A 22,943-nucleotide genomic window follows, 5' to 3' on the forward strand; every position below is an offset into this window, starting at 1 on the left:
ATTAAGGGTTACGTGTGTAATGGTTGAGCCCCACTTAAAAATTTTACAACCTGTGTAGACCTGATACCTGACCTTTGCTGAGCTTCATCACTGCATAAAGTGCAGAATATTTTTGAACTCAAAAACACAGCGTGTATATGTTTAATTTGTTTTACTGGAACATTTTTATGGTTTGCACAGTTGTTCAGACACAAAAAAAGCATATGACCAGCTTTGTGAAATTGCTGTGGAGCCATTTTTCGTCGAACTACAGCGCTGCAGAATAAGTTAAACTGCAGCAATTTTTACTACTAAACTAATATAAAACAATAAATAATATATATATACATATAAAGTATTTATTTATTTAAAAGAGGTCATATAAAGCGATGCAAAATCTAAAATTTTGTACTTTTATAATAAAAACTCTGGCAATATATGAGTAAACATGGTTCAGCACGGTCACGAGCTTCGTGAACTGCGCGTGAACTGGCGAATCGTGAGCGCGCAAGAGCTGCAATGGCCGCTTTGGATCGGCGAAATCCTAATCTCGACGATTTTGTCGGATTAAACTGGAGCTGTTGGGTAGACAGAGTGAATGTTTTATCATCTGACGGTGAGTCGTGCACCCCAGCTCCAGACCTGATTCCCAGCACGTCATAATGTCAGCATCCGACGATTTGTTTCGTTTTTTGGTACTTAAACACACACAGCGACACAAGGCACGACCCAAACAAAAGACGCGCTGGGTCCTAGTGCAGCGAGCTTTCGTCGTTTGTTGACAACCTATGAGCACAAATGGAAAGAATTTCCTCCTTATTCTGTTATGTGGTGAAAACAGAATGTTAAAGTCTTACTGAAAGACGCGGTTTGTTTTGGATCAGAGACAAGAGCATTAATTTAGTTGAAAATTTGCTCAACTTAAAGCTTTTACAGCAAAAGTGACTGTAATCAGTTGGCAATAGCTGTGGATGAATAATTCAAACTGACGCGTGAAACCCTCTCATGTGTGATATGCATCTGTTACTGTATAACCAAATAAACCCGTTTGTAGCAAGAAGATACTAGAATTTAGTATTTCATGCTCACGGGTTTGCTTTGCCTGCAGCTGGGTCTAAGGTTGAAGATGACGAGTATGGGATGAACTGCTCAGAGACCATGACGCTCGGAAAAGAAGGTGAGGACTGTGACTGGGCGCATTCAGTTAGAAATTTGCTTACAATCGTCACGGACATGAACGTCGTGGTTATTTGTGGATTTTAATAATTTCTTTGAACTGTTGCGTTTCCGGGGTGTAATGATTGTACAGCATGCATCTTAAATTACTTTAAAATAACAAGAATTGGATGTACATGTTTGAATTTATTTTGGATTTTATTTTATTTTTATTTTTTTCTCATCCACACAGGGTTGAAATAATAGACTCAAATGTAGACATACAGTAACTTACATTTTTAATAAGTGTTGCTGAAGTTTTTACGGTATCTTTTAACTTGACAAGGCCAAGGCTTATTAACTTCTTGTTAGTGATCATGATTAATTACAACTGGTAGATTTGCTTGACATCACTCATTGGCTTAGGCGATACTGACAGAAATAGGAGTGTTTAAAGAACTCAGTGAAGATCTAAGAAGGAGAAACCACCAAGGCTTAAGCTTGTCATGCATTGGAAACTCCTGGAGCACCAATGTCACTATGTTTACATTGCATTGGTACGAGAAGGTGCCTGGTCCAAAGCTGACGGCTTCAAACTCGACTGAAATTTGCAGCCGCCTGCATGGACAACCCATATGCCTTCTGCACAAAGGTTTCATGGTCACGTGAGACAAAGATTGAGTTATTTGGCCACAATGAAAATTGGTATGTTTGGAGAAGTAAAGGTAAGACTTTAAAAGATAAGAACATTGTACCTATTGTTAAGCATGGTGGTGGTAGCATCATGTGGCACTGGTACAATTCACAGAAAGAGGACTAGCTTCAAATTCTTCAACTCCACGTCAATTCAGCAGCTAGCTGGTTGAAACTTGGATGGGTGTTCCAGCAGGAAAATGATCCCAGGTGCACATCAGAGCTGGTTTTAAAATGGATAAACCAAGTTCACTTTAAGCTTCTGGATTGGCCTTCCTGAAACTCAGACCATGGCTGTGTTGAGCCCGTATTTATACTTCTGACCCTGTGTGCTTTAGAACATTTCCAAAACAAATTCAAACTTGTGCACCTAATTCTTGTTTTTTAAAGCCAGTAAAGATGTTTGCTGTACAATCATCCAACCTGGAAAAAAGAACAGTTCAAAGAAATAATCGAAAGCCCCAAATGACATTCACATCATGTTGTCATGAGTGTATGTAAACATCTGACCATAAATGTACCTAATTTTGTCTCTCCTTCTTTTTCTTCTCTACAGATATGCACATATATGGCCACTGCCCAGCACACGATGATTTTTATTTGGTGGTGTGCAGCCAGTGTGGTCAGGTGGTGAAACCTCAAGCTTTTGAGAGGCACTGTGAAAGGTTGCATGGTTCTGTTACGAAGATATGTAACCCGCCATCCGCTCTGGCGCCTCAGCAGCTAAATTGCTCCAGCCTCGGTCTTTCTAATAATTCTTCCTCTATGGAAAGGAAGAAGGAAGGCAGATGTCAAAAGGGCGGCACCTCATCTGCAACCTCACCTGCCCAACAGCACAAGTCTACAAAGCCCCACAAATATATAGTGAGGTACTGTTTACGAGTGCCCGTTCATGAATTAGTAGTTAATGCTAAAATTAACAGATTAATTGTTATTGGAGAACTCTTCCCTGCTCCTCCTGGAGATGTAGGCAAAAACACATTTACATCTTCTAGTTTATATCTTGCATATTTATCAGTGTTGTCTCTCATGTAAGTCTGAATATCATGAATCTAATAAGTTAATTCTAAGCTCATTTTAAACTTCTTTCTGTAGTTTATCTTCTGTGAAGTTCCCCGAGGAAAACCCTCACTCGTCCTCCATGCCTTGCCTTCCTCCATTCCATTCAGCACCCCTGCCCCCTGACGACTGTTCCACCTCCACTCTGTTAGAGAAATCCTCTGTGCAGAAGTTGACAGCTGGACAGTCCACTGAGTCTCACTGTCCTCAGCGGGGCATAAGAACCTACAGCCGGATTTACAAAAACATCCACAGTAAGTCAGCTTTTTCCCCCAACTTTTGTCTATTACTTCCCCTGCTGCTTACTGGGAAGTCTGCCCACTTAGTGTGTTAACTTGGGCTTAATGTGTTGTACATCAGTATTTGCATTTTTAAGTAACAGCCTGCATGGATCCTCCTGACAAGTCCTGCTGTTGCTGACTGACCTTTGTGTTTGTGCTTTTCTCCACATAGAAAAAGAATGTGATCTGAATAAACACGGCAGAGTTTTGGACCCCGAAAGGAAGACGCTGTGCAACAGGGAGCTAATGTGCAATGTAAACTCTCAGTACATTGTCATGGCACATTGCCCAGAGTTGTTATCATTTACTTATTGTAGTTAACTGTATAAAACTTTTATTATTTCATACAAAACCAAACTATGTCACTTTTTCCTTTTCTCTTTTGCACTGCTCTCTCACGGTTCTTTCTTTCATAGGCTGATTCAGTCAAGCATCAGCAGAAAGTGTTGGGAGAGACTAAGACCACTGATCAGAGAACTACCTCAGCTACAGATCAAGATATGGAGAAGCTTCGTGATGAATCAAAATACAAAAAGAAACATGTGGAAGCTGACGGGGAAAAAATAACAAATAAAGACAGCAACAACTGCCACATTCAAGGGTATGAGTCTTAGTGTATACCTTAGCAGATTATTGCAGTAAATTAAGTATTTCTTTCAGTTATATAAGAAAGCAACATACTACTGCATACTCAGCGTCGTACAGTGATGGAGGATAATTGCAAATTGTTGAGCTGCAGTTCTCCCATTGTAGTTCAGTCTGTGTTAGTCCACGCTATAATGAGCTTTCCTCCATTACGAGTAAAAAAAACCCCAAAAACACTTTGAATGGAAATCTTGAGGATTACCAGACAGATGTTACAGTCCTGATAAGTATGCATCGTCTTTTGCATATCTGCATATTTATTTTATCACATGAAACGGATGTAGGTTTTTTATTTTAATGTTTTTTTGTGGGCCATGCGCTAGCTGTCACAACAGTCTCACGTTTGCAATACTTTGCCTTCACACAGGTCCAGGAATCCACCAGGAAGCTCTCCCGAGGAGGAGGGTAACGGCACTGTGGAAGCGGAAGTGCAACCTCCGTACCCGTTCACCTGGTCAAGTGACGACAGTGAAGAAGATGAGCAGGATGAAGCCACAGACCTACCTGCTACACCCTGGCACCCCAAACCTCTTGGGGTGAGGGCGAGATATACAAAATGCACAGCAGCTGGTTGATGGGAAGGTTGTTACGTTAAAAAAAATCTTTAATGACTGTTTTCAGAGGGGCTGTGTGATAATCTTTCTAATATAGCATAAAATCCATGTTATATTTCTCAAAACAAAAAAGGGTGGTGTGGATGTTTATGTACTTTCAATTCTTTTTAAAGATGTTAACGGTGGAAATTTACACATTGCTTTCATGCAGCTATGCACTTTTGGATGTCGCACGCTCGGTTGCAGCATCTTCACATTTGATCGGCGTTTGCACCACCTGCGCTTTGCACTCAGTGCCATGTTGGAGCGCCATGTCAGCACACACTTGTGGAAGTGAGTATTACTGTTTTTTAAATGGCACCCATTTGCCCAAAACAAGTTGAAGAAAAGACCTGCTGACTGAGCTTAAAAGACAACTATCCACAATATGCAAGAGCCTCCACTGAACTAGACACTGAAATCGCTACAGGGAGGAGGTCTACTGTGGATGGCCTCAGCTACTCCCTGGTAATTGTCTAAATAACAGAAACATCAGCTTTTTTTTTCTTTTCTATTTCCTACCTTTGCTGACGGGTTGAAAAACATCTGTTTGCACTGCATGTCTTCACTTATATTACAAAGAAAAGCCTTGATGCCTGCCGTGAGGCTCATTTGCAGCTTCATAGCTTTGGATGCTTTAATGCTCAAAGAACACACTGTTTCAAATCCTTCATCTTGATGCAAACCCCCACCAACCGCATCCTCTGCTTTTTAACCACAACCATGTTGGTTACATTTATAAATAACACCCCTGACAAAACTCAGAAGACTGAAACACAAAACCATACCCGGAACAACAATGCCATGGTATCCGTCAGCATTACAATTTTGCCATTGGTCTGGCATAAGGGCATAAGCTAACACCAATGTTTGCCACAATATAAAGAAACATCTCTTTTTGTGTGTGATGTGATTTTGCCCGATTGTGCCATATTTACAGTACAAAATTTTAATTTTAGCATTGCGGCGCAGTGAGGTGAAAATAACTCGTGACAGCTGGTTTCCATGAGTATTATTGGACTGTGTTTCTTTTTGAAGTCTAGTACTAGAGACAGTTCAGACTTTAAGCCGCTGTTTAATTTATCTAATAACAAAATGAGGCTTCAGCTAATAGTGCAGAAAACTCATGGTAAGTGAATCTGCCTTTGAGTTTTATTTTATTGGAATTACCTTCACTTTTTTTTTTCTTTTACTTGCAGGAAAATGCCTAAAGTATCATCAGGTCTCAGGTCACACTCCCACAGCCTTGAGTCTACCTCACTGGTACAGTTTGAAAACAATCCTTGTCAGCCAAACTCTTACAGTATTAAACCGCCTTATCCTACCACGTCTGCAAGTGTCGGGTCAGGGAGAGTGTGTAGTCCCAGCAAAGCTCAGCTTATAGAGGTGGAACTTATGCAAGATGCAAGCGCAGCACAGAAAGCTGTCAAGAAGTTACAAAGCAGTGAGATCAAAGCCTCCAGATACATCAGGGATCCCTTATTTCATCAGAAGGGCCAGCCTCAGCGACCAGACAGTGCTACCTTCTCAAATGGAAAAAAGCCACGAGAGTCTACGAAGAGACAGTCAGATGTGAAGAAGTGTCGACCTTTGCCTGTACCAAATCACCGCTCTCCCCGCAGCAAAGGGAAGCTCCCAGGCGATCAGCAGAAAGTGGTGGCCTATGACCACATGAGTGTTGCTCAGAAACGCAAAAGCAGCAGCGAGTTGCTAACCTGAACTTCTTCACTTTCAACAGTCTCTAAGTTGAAATGTTTGTCCCATTCTTCCTGCTCCAGCTTTGCCTTCTGGAAGGGAGAAAATATCCAACATGTACTTACATAAAGGTTTGACAAAAAGCTCGACCCCTAAACACAGTATTGCTTTTATCTTATATTCTGAATCCATTCCTCTTTTTTTATTTTAAAGTCATGAATGGACAGTACGTCTTCTTCATTTTAATTTGAATGTGATGTAACAACAGTAAACGTGTTTGGTAAGTGACAGTTGCTGTTTACATCTCAGCTTTTCAGCCAAACAAGAGGCCAGTCTTAAAACGACCACTTGGAGATGAAGCGGTGCAGGACAGCTGGTACCAGCATAGTATGAGTGTGTGAATGTGTGTGTGGTTTTTGTCTTTTGTGTATATTTGTCTTCAGGTTTTTATGCAAAGATTTCAGGAACAAGTGTTTGTATTGACATATTTGTAATTCTTATTGCTAAATTTATAAAAACTGTTTAAGAACATAAGTATACCTCAGTCTGTTCATAATGCTGCTAAAGTTACTAAGTTTTTTTGTTGCAGAACAATTAAAGTCTTGCATTACTCTTGCTCTCTGATTTTCATTATTTCACAGCGGTTCTGTACAGATGAGTCATTAAAGACTAATGACTAAAACTTATTTTGATAAATTGAAATCCACTCAATTCATAAAAGCGATTGCATCTACTCGTCCGATAATTTTTCATCTTTAAACACCAGATGGTGCTATATATGCATCTGGAAAATGCACTGCTTTTTCTCTAACGATGTAAACGACATTGATCTCAAGCCACCTCCCATTTCTTTATATTTTGTTTCCAAGGAGCCAGACTCTTATAATTTGTTGTTCATCAGTGGTTCTCCAGGCTTTCTGAAGGTCTTTCAAAGAGGACTTTTTTATTTGTGAAGCTATTTAAAATATTCAAGTGTTAAAAGACAGCTAACTCAAGGGATAGAGCTGTGTTGAGTCTACATGTAACGGATAACTTGGCAAAGAACCAATTTTAGATTATATCTTTGGACACTTTGTTACTAGCAGACTGTTGCAAAAACACTTTCATTCCCATTTATCAGCTAGTAGCTGAAGACTTGGCACATCTCAGCAGGATGTGCAGTGTGTCCTTAAAAAACTGAGTCTAGACAAGTGGAGGAAAAAAAGAAAATGTGCTGGGCCTAAAAACGATTTTCAACCAACGAACAGTACCTGAAAGTCATGTTTTCAAGAAAATGGAAAAAATAGGACTTGGGTGATGGCCCTTTAGTTGATCCTTCAACCAAGTTTCCGGAAGTCTCGTCAGATATGATCTCAGTGGAAGAGTGGCTGTCAAGCATCCATTCTTAAGGAAAACAAATGTGGAGAAAAGGCTGAGGTTGCCAAATTATACAAGAACTGGACTGAAAATCAGTTACAACAGGTGATGGAGAGAGAGTGGAGGCTGCATTTCAGCCGAGATCTTTGTCAAAATTGATAGAAAGTTGAACACAGAAAAGTACCATCATGTTTTGATTCAACATACAATATCATCTGGAAAGCCTCTGATTGGTAACGGCTTCATGTTCAGCAATGACAATGATCCCAAACAGACTGCTAGTGCAGTAAAAGAGAAAAACGCAATGAAACACTATCAGTCATTGATTGGCCTCCCGGAAGCCTGAACCTGAACATTATTGCAGCAGTGTGGGATGATCTAAAGACAGTCAACATCCAAAGAAGAGCTTTGAATGTCCTTGTAGAAGCCCAGAGAACTATTTCTGAAGACTAGTTAAAGAAATTAGAAAAAAGCTGCCCAAGAGAGTTCAGACTGTGTCGCATAATAAAGGTGGTCACAACACATATTGACTTTTAAGCTTTTAGAATTGTACAAACTCTGATTGTGACTTAAATACTGTATTTCCATGTATGTTTGCAGACCTCAATAGAATCGCTGCAGCTGAGAAAATGTGAAGAAATCATGGCTGACTCGAGATTTTTACACAGACCTGTAGATCTACTTATTTATATCAATAAATTAAATCCTGCTTCCTGTTTTAGAACATTGTGATTGTGGTGCACAGTCAAAGGTTTCTGAGAAAGTTTGCAATCATTTATGAATTCATTTGTAATACACAAGGGTGCCACTGATTAATTTTGGTGTTCTCTGCATAGATAAAATACCCGCTATCATCTAAGTGATCCCAGTTTTTCCAGCACCAAATACAGATTCAGTGGAACCATTATAAAAAGACATAATGCTCCTATGAAACTACTTACCCTACTTTCCTAGTGAACAGCAAATGTCAATATTTACAGACTGTAGTGTTTTACGTAATGTTACCACTAGATGGTGTCAAGGCATCGATGATGTATTTCATATGTAACCAACAGGATCTCTTCTATTCCCTCCACACGATACAAGCAGAATGTAACTTTGGAAACTTCGATGTATTAGTTTCATATCCAAACTGGTACTAAATCTGAGAACATTGCTCCATACTCTTTATTTAATGCAACACCTGCTAAGATGTGTATGCGAAGAACAAGTTTCACGAAACAACAATTTCTGATAAAAGTGAAATCAGAGGCAACAAAGAGTGTAAATTTGAATCTTTTATTAAGTCAAAAGATATATCAGTATTTTTTGTCTTTAACGCCTACTGGTTTATTCTTATGAAGTCAGAGAAGCTCCTAAGCATACCATGCAAAGCCATTCAACTTTAGCTGCGAGACCTTTCATTTCTTAGGGCAGTGACCAATCGTATCATCTTTGAAGCAGTGGTAAATAAACTTAGTGCTTTGTATGCTGTTAAAAGCTTCCTTCATGTCCTTTGGAGACTAGCAGCACTCTTTTAAAGCACCAAGCTTTTAGCCTCAGCAAATCATGAATGTTCCCTTAACTGCTACTTCATAGCTAGATGAGTGGAGATGTGTGCTGGGCAGCGAGAGATCACTCTCCTCCCTAATTGGTGAGTCTAATGTACCATTAGGGTAAATAGCAAAGGGCCTGTAACATGCACAGATCTCGAGACCCAAACTTTGTCTCATTGATAGTACAAATATGAACTCTTTAAAATGTGATCCCTAAGTTTCATATTGTATGACATAGTCCTGAGATTTACTCACCCGCTATGTTTAAAGCCATTGAGAACCCATTACATTTCAGGAATTTGTTGGTGTGCTTGGAGATCATTCCTGATTTTTATTTTAAAAAACAGGAAAAGATTTGTACATACAGAAAAGCTCTCGCTTTGTTACAACACTGCTGCTGCAAAATGCACCTACTTGCACCTCCCTTCATCATCTGACATGTCACCAATGTGATAAAGCACTGCGCTGCTTATGGCTTTATTAGCAAAGTCAAATACTGGCTGAATATGACTGGAGGCTACATACTCACTGCCCATTAGGATGTCTCATATGCAATTATGCAGTTATTTCAAAAGTGTCCCCTTTTTCCCATGCAGAGTTTGTTCAGATATATTCTCCGTTTAGCCATATTCATCACCAGACACACACACACATCCCTCAATTAAAAAAACAAAAACAAAAAAAAAAAAAAAAAAAAACAAAAAAACAAAAAAAAAAAAAAACAACTGAACTCCACCTGGCTTAAAAAATAAACACACATATCCAGACTTGAATGTTAAAACAACTAACAAGATCACAGTGACAGACATAATGCAAAATGAACATCATCAGTTTATACAAGGATACAGTCATTACACTGATAGAACATAGCAGTACACAACTAAGCAATACTGAACACACAAAGTGAGTCTCACTACGTATATATACTGTATATATAGTTATTAATATATATAGGAAGGCAGGTTTGCTTTGAAGAGAACAAAGACACTCTTTCTTTCTATTTTAGGTCCCTTGCAATAGCACTAATTTATACAGAATTGCAACCTGTATTTTAAATGACAACACAGAGGAGTAGACCACCCATTACCCACAGCAGATTTAACTGGACTGACATCGGGTTCATGCAGGGAAAACACAACCATTTCCCAGTGATCTGGTAATTTAGCGTGCTCAATAGCGGTAATATCTGTGTATTGTTTCCATTTTTAGCTTCTCAGCTTTTGTCTGGGCTCAAAAAGGTGAGTAGTCTGAGTGGGGAACAGGTTAAAAGCTCAAAACGGGATTCTGTGAAATGTGAGCATCCTGGCCAAATGGAACCAGTCTGCGGTAATGCTAAATGCGGCTCTATTTAAGTAGGATTTTTGGGTTTTTTGGCGTCTTCGTTTCTCCACCTGGTATTCCAATGTGTGAGAGAGTGGAATGATTCACACACACACCACCTCTCAGATAAATGTGACTTCCTTTTCTCGCCCACGCAGGAGACGTTTAGTGGTGCACACAGTGTCTGTGACTATTCCACCTATTTTGCGTACAAGCCTACTGCACCCACAAATGTGTACGTCTTTGTGTGTTTAGCTGCAAGATATATTAATAACTATCATTTCTAATAGAAGGTATTCTTTGAAGCTGAATTCAAAAGCGTAATGAATTATCATATCTTACAGTACTTTTCACCCGTGTGACTAAGTTGGAGTGTAAATGTGTAAAGAAAGGTGCAGGCGTTTCCCTCATTAACAAGCTGCAGACTACCTAAAGGGCGTTGCATTCATTGCCTAGTTGAACGATTGCTTTTGAACTAAGTAAGGGCAGCTTCAATGACAGCGGTACACAAACAAAGCAAACACATCTGGGCTGAATTGTGGCTGTCGGTATACAGAGAGCCAGGGAGAATGGTTTTGTGTTGCTGTGACTCATGATAACACACCAATCCCCTTCAGCTCGAAGAGACAAAGACACAGAAAGAAGAGGGACGCTACATCCCATCAAAGGAAGCAATTAGCATTTACTCCAGGCTGGCCTTGTCGTATTATGTCACGAACACCGCGCACGTTAATGAAATCTTTCTTGTTTTTGCTAAGAGACAGTCTCCTGTTTAAAAGTTGTTAATGAAATATGCGCCGCACACCAGGTGTCTTGCACATGAAATTACTTTTACAGTTAATTCAGTAATATGTGTTGGCAAAGGGATCTTTTCAAAAGATCCCGGGTCCCCTGTGTTAACTGAAAATTTCCTGTCAGCAGCCACAAGCACTAAAATGAGCCTTTTCTTGTCAAATTATGCACAGCCTCATGTTACGCATAAGCTTAATTTTCTGGTGGAGTCAGGAGACTTTTTTATTGTTATTTCACCTTCAGTGTTTACCTGTTAATACAACCTAGATCCTTGTCTAACCACCATAACAAACAGCTACATTTTCTGTGATATGAGGATCTGCCCATCTGAGCAAAATGCAAGATGAAATACTTTATGACAAAGTTTAAGATGTATGGGTAGAAATTTGTGCTATTCGGGGATTTTGTGCAATGTGCAAAAATGCAATAAAATAAACTCTGCAGCAGCTTTTTTTTTAATGTTGCGGCTGACAGAAACTAATGCTGTAACTTGACCGGGAGAAGGAGTTAAACTTGACGGCAAGTGGCACCTCGGTGGACGACAAACAGAAGCCTTGTCATCCTTGTAAGGAGTGTGGCACCTTTCTGTATACAGAATTCAGACGATCTGTTGATAATCAGTCATAACAAAATACTTCCCTGCACCTAATGTGTATCTGTTGGAGGTGCTCACTGCTTTTAATTGTGTAAGACTGCAAATGTTTCTTTGGGGTTATACTGTGCAGCAACTAAGAGGCAACTTTTTTGATGAACAATTCATTTGTGAAAAATAATTAGCGTGGAGTTAGTTGGCAGTTTTTTAAACTGATTCCCTTAACATATAGCTGCTGGAGTATGATGTAGGATGAATATGACCTGTGGTGGTTTGTGCTACCTCAGTGAATGACTAAACATCTGAAAAATCTGTATCTTTCTTTATCTTACTCATCCAGTTCAGGCTGGGATCTCGGATAACATTGTTTTATGGCGTGCTGTTTTACTATAGAGGACTCAAGGTTAAGGTCAAATGTATTCATAGCCTAGTGACGTCAGTCAGTCTAAATCTCTTTCTCCTTGATAGAGGAGAGGTACATGAATCTGTGCTCTAATGTTTACTTACAATACAAGCTACTCTAATCCTTAATAATAAATATAATTATGAGCTACCCACGGATTCAGTATGTATACTATTTGTGAACTAAAATTCTTCTTACATCTAATTTCCGTCTATGCCTTTTATTTTCCCAACTTTTTCAGTTTTATTGATCACTTCCTGAGTGCTGACGTCAACGACAGGACATCTACGTTTCGCTCTCTTAGGACTCTTAGTTTTCCCTTTCCGTCTACACTGATATTCCTTCACAGTATGAATATTAAGTGCTACAGATCAAAATGCTGGAAAAGTTCTGCCTATTGTCCTTTTTGACAATGAGACAGTTTGATTTTTACTCCCTTTGAAATCCTACTTTCACTCGCCAGCGACCGCAGGTGAACATTTCTCAGCAGTTTTCTCCCACAAGGTCACAGTTCACATGAACTAAAACATGGCTCACGTTGTATCACCTACATCCAGTCATGTGACATCCACTGTCTTTGCCAGTCTCATCTCAGACCACCATGGGAGTGTCTGAAAACACGGAGCTGATGGACTCTGCCACTGACTTCTTCCTTTTGCCCTTCATTAGAGAACCAGCCTCTGCATCCAGATCATCATCATCATCATCCTCATCCCCATTGGGGTTCAGCTTACCATTTTGTCCCTGCAAGTCCTTGGAGTCTATGAAAGCCACATGCCTGTTCAGTTCGGCCTTGAGTGCCGGGTCCTCGTGTGTCGGTGTCACACTCAGCATTGAGGAGTGGATGCTGTCCTCACCCCGAGTTTTACCCTTGTTAGGGCAGCAGAAACAGCGACATGGCGTCAGGTAAAGATACATAAGCACCAGCACCACACTGGCCAGGCAACCTACCAAGGTGGTGTATGCTGTGTTCAGGGTCTCTCCAGCCCCCTGCATGGTGAAATTGTGAACCTTGAGCACTACGTAGATAGTCTCATTAAAGCTCTCACTCGTGGCAAAGCAAGTGTAGGTCCCAGAGTCCTCAGACCTCACTGAACTAATCTGCAGACTCCCATCTGACAGGACTTTAGCTGTCTGGTTGCTCCCAGGTGTCACCAGAACATTACCGGGCAATGTCCAGGTCTTTAACATATTTCTGTGTTTGGTGTCGCAGCTAAGAATCAGTGTTTGCTCCAGAAAAGCCTCTTCGTCTGCCTCCTTGAATGTGCTGCAGTTCATAGTATCACCGCTGAGGTCAAAAACGCGTGCTTGGGTTTTTTGTGGGCCAGGTAAAACACAAGTGTAGTCATCTTTAAAGTCCACAGCAGAATTGAGCTTTCGCATGTACCAGTGTACCAGGAGGGTGTAAAGGTCACAGTGGCACAGCAGAGGGTTACTGTGGAAGTAGAGGCCATTTTTAATCCAGGCGGGCAACACCTGGAGCTCGTCAATGGGCAAAATCTTGATCCTGTTGGTGGATACGTCCAGGAGGCTGAGTTTCTCTAGGCGGGTCTTTTCTTTGACCAGCTCCACAGGGAAGCGGGAGATTTGGTTCTGGCTAAGGTACAGCTTCTGAAGGTTAATCATGCTCACAAAGGCTGTGCGGTCAATCTGTGAAATCTTGTTATTGTACAGCAGGAGGACTTCTAGGTTGACCAAAGGCTCAAAGATGAACTCATCCAGCTGCTTTAACTCATTAGAGGACAGGTCCAAGTAGCGCAGGTGCTTCACATTTGTGAACGCCTCTGAAGACAGGAACTGGAGACCATTGTGACTGAGCAGGAGGTTATGCAGATTCGGGAGCTTGGCTGGGGTCCACTCAGATTGCAGTCGGATTATCTCATTATAGCTGACATCCAGCACAGAAGTGTAGAGAGGTAGACCAGTCGGGACGATGGTCAGATTCATTTTGGAGCAGCTGACGATGTTGGCGGCGCAGATGCACATCTTATGGCAATTTAGTGTAGAACCTGCTGCCTCTGGGAGCCAGAGGAGAGTCGCGCAGAGGGCGAGAAATAAGGCCCATCTCTGGGAGTTACTCCAGTGAGGTAATGTTTCCAACAGGCTGTCACCTGTTCTGGTGGAAGGCTGCAACATGCTTGCAGTTGTTCTAAATCCCAGAGAGTTTCACTACAATCCCATTCTCAAAAGAAAAAGCACGGAAGAGCAGCTGGAGGATTCTCAGGCACATTGCTAACTGAAGGCTGAAAGAAGCAGAAAGATAACGCTTTTAGACAGAGTGTTTGTAAACACAAAAACATCCATTCACAAAGCGGAGGGAAATGATTCAAGTCATAAAAATAGGACAATGGAAAATCCTGCATTTAAAAAAAAGGGGCAACCCCACCAACACAATTTCAAACACTCTCTCTCTTATTGAATGATCTTCTAACTGGCGACCTGATTCATGTTTTATTGAAATTTTAGCTATCGTTGTTTTATCTGTTTTACATTAACTGCATTATTATAAACATACCTACCTACTGCAGACCATCAGAGTAAATAACCACATATATTTCCCCCCTCCAGTTTGAACCTACAATACCACATCGGCGGTAACCACTGTCTCCCAAGCTCACTCCCAAGCTCACATCTCCCAAGCTCACATCTCCCAAGCGCATGAATAAAGACAACAAACTTTCCTCTGCAGCTTTGCACCGTGCGCGTCTTTCTTTAAAACAAGTACACAAGCACGCCGCAGACGGTTACTCACGCTAACCCATGTGCATTCACACTTTCTGGAAGACAAGAATTGACCCCCCCCCCCCATTTCCCTGGCTCACATTATTTTTCTGGCGCACATAAAAAGACACAAATGGCACTACGTTAAAAAACACAACTAAAATATATAATTGTTTACATCATCACCATTTTCTGAAATACCCTTGCCCATTTGTGGATGAGCAGTTCAGTCGTTGCATTGCACCATTCTGCTGGAAAACAAACAGGCATCACACGCCGTGAGGCGAGAGATGGGGAGGGAAACCGAGAAGGACACGTACCTTCAACCGGGATGCAGCGGCGCTTAATTTCATTAAAACGGCCCCTTGTTTGTTTACAGCGTTGCTGCATTCAGATATCCGCCGTCTGAGTCTCCGTGTCTGCCGTTGAGGACGGCAACGGATGCAGGGAGGAGGGAGAGCACTACAGATCTCCTCGCCAAAATAATAATCCCCGTCCACGAGGCATCCAACTCTTGGTACAAAAAAAAAAGATTATATAAAGAGAAGACAACTACACGTTCTTCTAACTAACGATCATCAACAGATAAGCGACCGCGTTCTAAAACCTATGATTTCATTCAAATGTATTGCTCGGAACACGCACGACCGCACATCCGTCTCTTGAGGATAATTGGCGCATTTTGCGTTCGGATCTCGTCGGGTCTCTGCAGCTGCCACTGAGATAATCAAGAGTGAGCAGTCTGTATCTGACAAGCTTCCCGTGGATCCTCATAGGCCTGCTGCTTTCGCCGTGCAGTGCTGGTCTGCAGTGGTTGACGTGTGTTTTTCGGCTGAGGCAGCGCGCTAAAACCCAGAAGGCGCTGTTTACAGAAATTAGCTTCACCAAAGATACCCAGGAGAGGAAACCAACCAACTGAGAAAATTAGGCCAAATTTTGGGGGGGTTGCTTTTTTTTTTTTTTTTTTTAAAGCTGAAGTATTTCTGCAGGTTTATATCTGCGTGGTTGTGATTATGTAGTATATTTGGTAGTTTTACATCACCAAGATTACCACTAATTTCAAGATTTTGTGCACATCTATGTTTTGCTAAAAACAAAAAAGACCCAAAACAAAACATTACATTATATATTAAAAAAATATATAGGCCTTATTGACTGCTTGGCATTTCATATCCTGACCCATCACGCCAGGCAGACACTTGGACATGCTTTTAACAGGGCCTGCATGCAGATGTTGATCAGGTATGTTGTTAACCAGAAGCGATACAGTTATTTGGGATTAAAACAGTATCTGGTACAGAGAATTATTAAGAGGCAGATTTCACACACATGTGTGTCCCACATTTTTCTCTGCTTGTTCTGGTCCGTCATCACTTCCCATCTGACAGATGAGCGCGTTAACAGTGACTACATGTCCTGAATAGGGCTTCTATTTTTATTTTGGCCCCATGGAGGTACCAATAAACAACCCCAACCCACCCAAAAAAGTTTGGATGCTGTGTAACATGTTATAAAAACAGAATGCAGTGAATGGAAAGTGGAGCATATCAAATGTTTAAACTAGGACATTTTACTATGTCATGAAACATATTAGTTATGGCAGAAGCACACCTTTAAAAAACTGTGACAGCTGCAACAGAAGGCTGGAAAAGTGGTACTAAAAATAATAAATAAATAAAATAATTTTGCAGTTAATTAGGTTAACTGGCTACAAGTCAATAACATGATTAGGCATAAAAAGAGCATCTTATTTTACCAGAGTTTCTCAGAAGTGAAGATGGGCAGAAGTTAACCAATCTGGAAAAAAATAAAATGCTTTTTCAAAATGCAGGACAATTTCAGAATAATGTTTCTCAGCACAGAAAGATGTTCAGTATCTTATCATCTACAGATTCTAATATCATCAAAAGTTTCTAAGAATCTGGAGAAATTTCTGTGCGCAAAGACCAAGGCCGGAAAACAGTACAGTACTAGATGCCTGTGACCTTCTGACCCTCGGGAAGCAGTGCATTAAAACGAGGCATGATTCTGTCATGTAAGTAACTGCGTGCGATCAGGAACATTTCGAGAAATCTCCAAAAATCATTGTATGTGATTTCACTGTGCCATCTACAAATACAGGTTAAAGCTCTATCAGGGGAAAAATCATCCAGAGCATAGTGCTGTCGTCTTTTCTTTGTGAAAAAGAAGATTGTTCTGTAATTTGGAAAATAAAAATTTAAAATTATTTTTGGAAAATCCACTTGACAGCAAAGGTGAGGGAACATCCAGGTTGTTATCAGTACTAAGATCAAAAGCCTGCATGTCTGACAGTACAGAGTTGTTTTGGTGCCTATATGGTATTTGCAGCATGCAGATCTGGAAAGGCACCATTGTCGCTGAATAAGATGCAGGCTCTGGAGCAACATCTGTTCCCATCCTGTCCTTTTTAAAGATGGCCTCGCATATTTCAGAAAGAGAATGCTAAACCACCTACTGCAGCTAATACAACAGCCTTGGTTCATGGAAGAGTCCAAGAACTGACCGTCCACCAACTGAAAACATCGTGCAAACATAGAGCATCGTGGAAAAAAAAATACAACAAAATAACTGGTAGTTTATCTGACTGATAAATTCATGAGTCAACCTTGATTAAAAGGAGCTTCTCAGCAAAATCATCTTTACATGTTTTTCCTCTGCCCTTTATTACTCTTCAATAGTTTGTTCTGGCATGATTTGCCAGTTCTGAAGATTCCCATTGCAGACATGTGTGCTTTGATTTTGAATGTAATTCTGTTCCTGAAATCCCAAACAAACACATTTGAAAAAGCTCAGCTTCGAAGCCTCTTTCCAGAAATCATGACCCACTTACTCAAAAAATGCACAAACCTCGCTGTGAGCACCTTTATGTAGGAAGTATTTTCCCCACTGTTGGGACTAATGCGTTATTAAGAACGCGTTACTCGTACTATTTAGATAGGGTCGTTACTCGTTACTTCGTGTGGTGGCTATCGCGAGCTTCCACAGATTCAGTAACATTAGCAAGTGGTGGAGGCCAGCAGGTGGATGAGGGAAAGGGGAGGCAGGAGGAGAGACCCGAGGCGGCCGCCGGTCCGAGTGTGAACTGAACTTCAGGTAAGAAGTTATGACCTGCAGTCTTCTGGGTCAGATATAAACCAAGTTTAGGTGGAGTTTATTTTCGTTATTCTGACTTTTTCCGTACTGCGTACTAGCTAGCATGACGGAGTTTCTATACAGCTGGGTGGTGCTATGATGTTACTGATGTTGAACTTTATTTTGTTCATAAGGTTAATTATTAGAGTTGCCAACTGTCCCGTAAAAACGAATCGTCTCGTATTCAGAGAAAATATTACGCGTTTCTATTGAGGTGAAAAGGAACAGTTTGTCCCGGACTTCAGCTACAATGAAAAAGACACAAAGCTGGAGTTATTCTGTGTCTTTACGCTGCACAGCTGCCTCTTCTTCTCTCATTCTCTCCCCCTCCCTCTCCTGTTTCTACTTCAATCATGAAACTGATCAATGATCAGCTGATCGGCTTTTCTCTCTTGTTTGTTTATCGCCCACTTTGCGCCAGAAAGAGGAAACCAGCGGATGTCGCGCTAAACAACAGCAGCACGTTTAAGCTTGATCAGCTGTTGTTAGAATTTATTTAATATTAATTTCTAGTATCAGCTGATGTTTGCTGGAGCCACAGCTGTAAAAGCTGCTGGTCATGATATGGTTTGGTTATCTGGTGAGAGGGAAACATGAAGATGAAACCAGGAGATGTCCTTACTGAATCATCAGAGCTGAACAGGTGATGGAGAAACAGGTTTACCTTTTAGGTGACATGAATGAGTTGAAGGGAAGTTATGAACTGTTTCTGAGAGACAAATAACACCAGGATCCTTTTTTAGGTAGCTGACAGCTGGTAACTGTGCAGGGGCGGTCTAGCAAAGTGTTGCCAGGGGGGCATGTAGGGCATTAACAGGGAAAGGGGGGCACAAAGAAATACTTTTCTTTCTTATTCTCATTTAAAATGTCTGCTTTTAAAAAATAATTATCTGAATCTTACAACAAACGATTGATAGATTGATGCATATATACCATCAAAACAGTGTACATCACTGTCACAACAGTGTTTATTTTCATTCAAAGGCTTTATGATTTTTCCTATAATGGTGGGCCGGTCTCTAGTCAAAATGCCCGGGCCAATTTTCTGTCCCAGTCCAGCCCTGTATGCAGCTCATCTGCAGTCTGGTGTTACCTACATCTTCCTATTCAGAAGGCAGAATTTCGAGTTCTGAGTACAATCGAAAGCACCACGACTGCAGTTTTTGTGTTGGATGTAAAAGGCGCACATGACGCTGTGACGTAGGCTAGAATCATGGCAGCGTCAAGACGGTCCAGGCGTGGGATTTCTCTCGTGGAAATGTGCACATTATCTTTTCCTTTCTATTGGTAGGTGGCACAGTGCACTTGTGGCAAGTAAGCAAGCTAGAAGACTGGCAAAGTTATGGAAGCAACACATTAACAAGAGAATTCTGAGTAAAACCAAAGTTACTTTCCCTAGTAACTAGTTACTTTGAAAGTAACGAGTAACTTGAAGTAACTGAGTTACTTTTGATAGAAGTAACTAGTAATGTAACTAAGTTACTAATTTAAAGTAACTTACCCAACACTGATTTTCCCTCTACTGAACTACACCAATGTATCACTGCACTGCAGAAGAAACTGCAGAAAAATGTAAGAAGAGGCTCGTACTACTGACATTGGGACAGTCTCTAGGGCCGGGAGGAAAATAGATATATTTGATTACATTTGAGTGGCATCTATGAACCCCACAGACTCTATGTCTCTAGGCAGCTTGCCATGTCTACTCTTTGAGTCCTTATAACATTGAAAGCACATAACCTACTCCTTAAATAAAATTTTTATATATTTAGTTGGTGATTAGGTTGCCATTTTAAATCTGCACCTTAGTGCGTTATTACATGTTTGTGGAGGGCAGGTGGCCACCAAGCTTTACAATGCTTCCCTGACGTAGCCCATGATAGTCTTCTTCACTGTCCACACTCTGTTTATATATTTGATTAGGTCTGTTTCTGTGTGCTGACTGAGCGGGAAAAACCTTGTCATTTTTTACTCAAGCGAATCCACCCACATGCTGCTTTTTGAGATGCTTTATTTCGGGTTTTCCTCAATTCACAGATCTGCTGCAGCGATTCCTAGCTTTGGCAAAGCTGTGAGAGCCTGTGCATTGCCAATAAGCTGCTACACCAGTGTAGCCTCCTACTCAGAATGCCACCAGAAATCATTTAATAAATGAAAGTCACAGCAACAAGAGACATTTTATTGTCAGATTTAAAAAATTTTTATAGCAACAGATTTAAAAAAATAAATAAATAAATTTTTAAAAAGCACACACGGTAACTGACGCTTGTGATGGACCCTCAGTTTTGTGGCACCCTGAATTTCATCCCTGTTATTTAAGTATGCCCTTGTCTTTAGTGCGTCCTCATGTTATTCGTGTCCCGTACATAAATGACATCAAGCACTCGTCTCTCAAAAAAAGCAGAGAGGCTTTCTGTTGCTTCAGCGTCACCTGGATTTCGTGCTTTAGCAAGACACATTTCTGTGTTGGTGCAAGGCTGGATCCCACCTGTCTGAGACATCAAACCATAGCAGAATAAAAAGGCAGAAGCTTTGCTGGAAGCTGGAGTTGCCTTAAAAAGATGTGCTTTGGCAGGTGTAACAAACAGATCTAAAGCAGAGCATTGTAGATGGACACCACTCATTATTTGCTTTAATGATATTCAGTGCCAAATAATTTCTCTAAGCACAAGCTAAATCCTCTGAAGAAGCTTTCAGCAGGTTTCCAAGTAAAAGCAGACAGTGTTTAGACTACACACGCTCACACAGACAGACTATAATACACTAGTGTGAACCCCATTAATTCTCTAAACATACACCAAACATGACCAAACTCTTTCTCACTGCACCTTAAGTAAAATTCTAGGAAACACAGGTACGACTCTGCGTGGCTAAACATTGTGCGAAACCGCTGTCTGACCGAAGCTTTGGAGCTCTGTGACTCTGGTGAGATGGAGCTGAAAGTGATTAATGTTCTGTTCGACTCCACTTCCTGCTGTGATAGGGATAGTGTTGCCAGGCAACTGCCGGCGGCCTTTCGTTGACTGTTTTGGCTCTGTGTTAAATCTGAGGTGGCCTTGCCTTCTCTTATTCTTGCACGTACCTGCTCAGATGGGATTTCTCATACAGATTGATGTTTTGATAAATGCAAAAAAAAAGAACGAAAAAAGAGCTCCAGGTAAATCAGTGTTCCTCCACGAGCTCAGAGACTGTTCGACAAACGAAGGTACAAAGTGTTCTCTCCTTTATAATAATTCATCAGCATGTATTAAAATATTTAAGGGATGAAAGTGTGGCGGAGCATCTGTCTTTGTCTGCAGGGCAGTCAAAGCAAGCAGAAACCTCTTAACTCCATTAATCATTAAGTAGTGGCATAACTATTAAGTGACTCTTGCGGCAGCCAGGAAGTCATTTTTTCCATCTCAGACGCTGAAATGAAGTCACTAGAACAGAAACAACTAGAACCTGTTTCTGCACCTGATAGCGTGTGGGGGGGGGGATCTTCTTTTTTTTTTTAGATTGCACCAATGCAAACGTGTAAATGTTTACATAAAGCTGTGTCTCTATGTGCTCCACCTGGCTCCTCTGCTGATATGGTAAACACATGCTCTTGTCACCAAGCTGACTGGTTTACACAACAGAGAACTACATGTCATCCGCAGTCATCACAGCTACCTCTACACAATGGCACAGAATATGAATTACCGGTACTAATATTTTTTCCCCCGTACTTGTGGTTGTCCTCATTAACGCTTTGCATTTGTTAAGAAAGTCTGAATTTACAGCAACAGATGTTTTCTAGGAAACAAGTGAACCGCAGAGCTAAAAATAGCAAATTTATTCTACAAAGATGGCACACCATGGTTTAGTTACACATCCAGTATAATTATAGATCACGCTGATCATTCAATTGGAGTTATTTTTGTGTTCATATAGGTTTAATTCAGTGGCTATTTTTGGTGTCTGTCAGCTCCTTTTAGCTGCTAAATGGCCCGGTATTTTTACTAACCAATCACTAACTATCGCTTTTTTGTTGAAAAAATGAGTAAACCTAGATACTAGTAGATTCAGCTAGATGATGTTTGATCTGTTCCAATGGATGACTTTGCAAAGCGTAAATATGACAGAAAAGGAGGGCAATACTTTTGGACTTTTAGCCATATTTTGCAATAAGATGTGTTGCATTGTACGCCACTAGAAGCCTTGAGAGTGACTGCGTAAACCCCTGCTTTCATTCAAGGAAGAATTCACAATCGTTGTGGGTTTAACAGCCTTCTGACTGACAGCAGCGTTGCCTATGGCCTGTTGTAAGATAATGAAACCCAGGGGCCAAGCTAACGTGTTTTTTTTGATATTGGAGAGAAACATTTCTGTGTAATAACAGCAGACTGACCAAAGACATTTCTTTCCATCTTCGGAAAAAAATCCTGTCAACAGATATTAAAAAATTAACACACTCAAGATGTCTCAGACAGCTGGGATAGGCTCCAGCGCCCCCCGCGACCCTGAAAAGGATAAGCGGAAGAGAATGGATGGATGGAAGATGTCTCAGGCTCTTCTATTCTGGTAAATTAACAGTTTATGAAATGTAAACATTTTCAGAGCTCTTGAAATCAAATTGTGGTCCATGAAGTCAAATGAGTTTGACACACCTGAACTAAACACACTATAAATGCCAATGAAACTGGCATTTCACCACGTCAAATTGATTTTACATCACCATTTAATATCATCTCATGATAAGTAATATCCATCCATCCATTCACTTCCGCTTATCCTTTTCAGGGTCGCGGGGGGCGCTGGAGCCTATCCCAGCTGTCATAGGGCAAGAGGCGGGGTACACCCTGGACAGGTCGCCAGTCTGTCGCAAGGCTAACACACAGGGACAAACAACCATTCGCACTCACATTCATTTGCACATTCACACCTAGTGACAATTTGAGTTATCCAATTAACCTATCCCCACAAGCTGCATGTCTTTGGATGGTGGGA

The 22,943-nt window shown here is 40.9% G+C and overlaps 2 protein-coding genes across 3 annotated transcripts; one reads left to right on the forward strand and one right to left on the reverse strand.

The window, feature by feature from the left end:
- Positions 1-19: 19 nt before the first annotated feature.
- Positions 20-7,458, forward strand: atxn7l2b (ataxin 7-like 2b). Of its 2 annotated transcripts, none has more exons than XR_006055375.1 (9): positions 20-595; positions 1,088-1,156; positions 2,384-2,696; positions 2,923-3,140; positions 3,340-3,422; positions 3,584-3,768; positions 4,180-4,348; positions 4,578-4,873; positions 5,605-5,717. XR_006055375.1 is itself a non-coding variant. In XM_005914898.2 (9 exons), the coding sequence occupies exons 1-9, from the start codon at positions 499-501 to the stop codon at positions 6,122-6,124; spliced, it is 1,776 nt and encodes a 591-aa protein (XP_005914960.1). In that variant the 5' UTR covers positions 20-498; the 3' UTR covers positions 6,125-7,458. The 2 variants fall into 2 exon arrangements, 1 of the variants encoding a protein (XP_005914960.1); XM_005914898.2 differs by having other exon boundaries at positions 4,578-4,699; positions 5,605-7,458.
- Positions 7,459-9,695: 2,237 nt separating this feature from the next.
- On the reverse strand, positions 9,696-15,725 carry amigo1 (adhesion molecule with Ig-like domain 1). Its single transcript, XM_005914899.3, has 2 exons — positions 15,140-15,725; positions 9,696-14,341 (listed from the first exon to the last, which is right to left on the reverse strand). The coding sequence occupies exon 2, from the start codon at positions 14,232-14,234 to the stop codon at positions 12,690-12,692; it is 1,545 nt and encodes a 514-aa protein (XP_005914961.1). The 5' UTR covers positions 14,235-14,341; positions 15,140-15,725; the 3' UTR covers positions 9,696-12,689.
- Positions 15,726-22,943: the final 7,218 nt, after the last annotated feature.

This window comes from Haplochromis burtoni, unplaced genomic scaffold (genome assembly GCF_018398535.1).
Source record: "Haplochromis burtoni strain Fernald_Lab_line unplaced genomic scaffold, NCSU_Asbu1 Contig_9, whole genome shotgun sequence".
In the NCBI taxonomy this organism is placed as follows: domain Eukaryota; kingdom Metazoa; phylum Chordata; class Actinopteri; order Cichliformes; family Cichlidae; genus Haplochromis; species Haplochromis burtoni.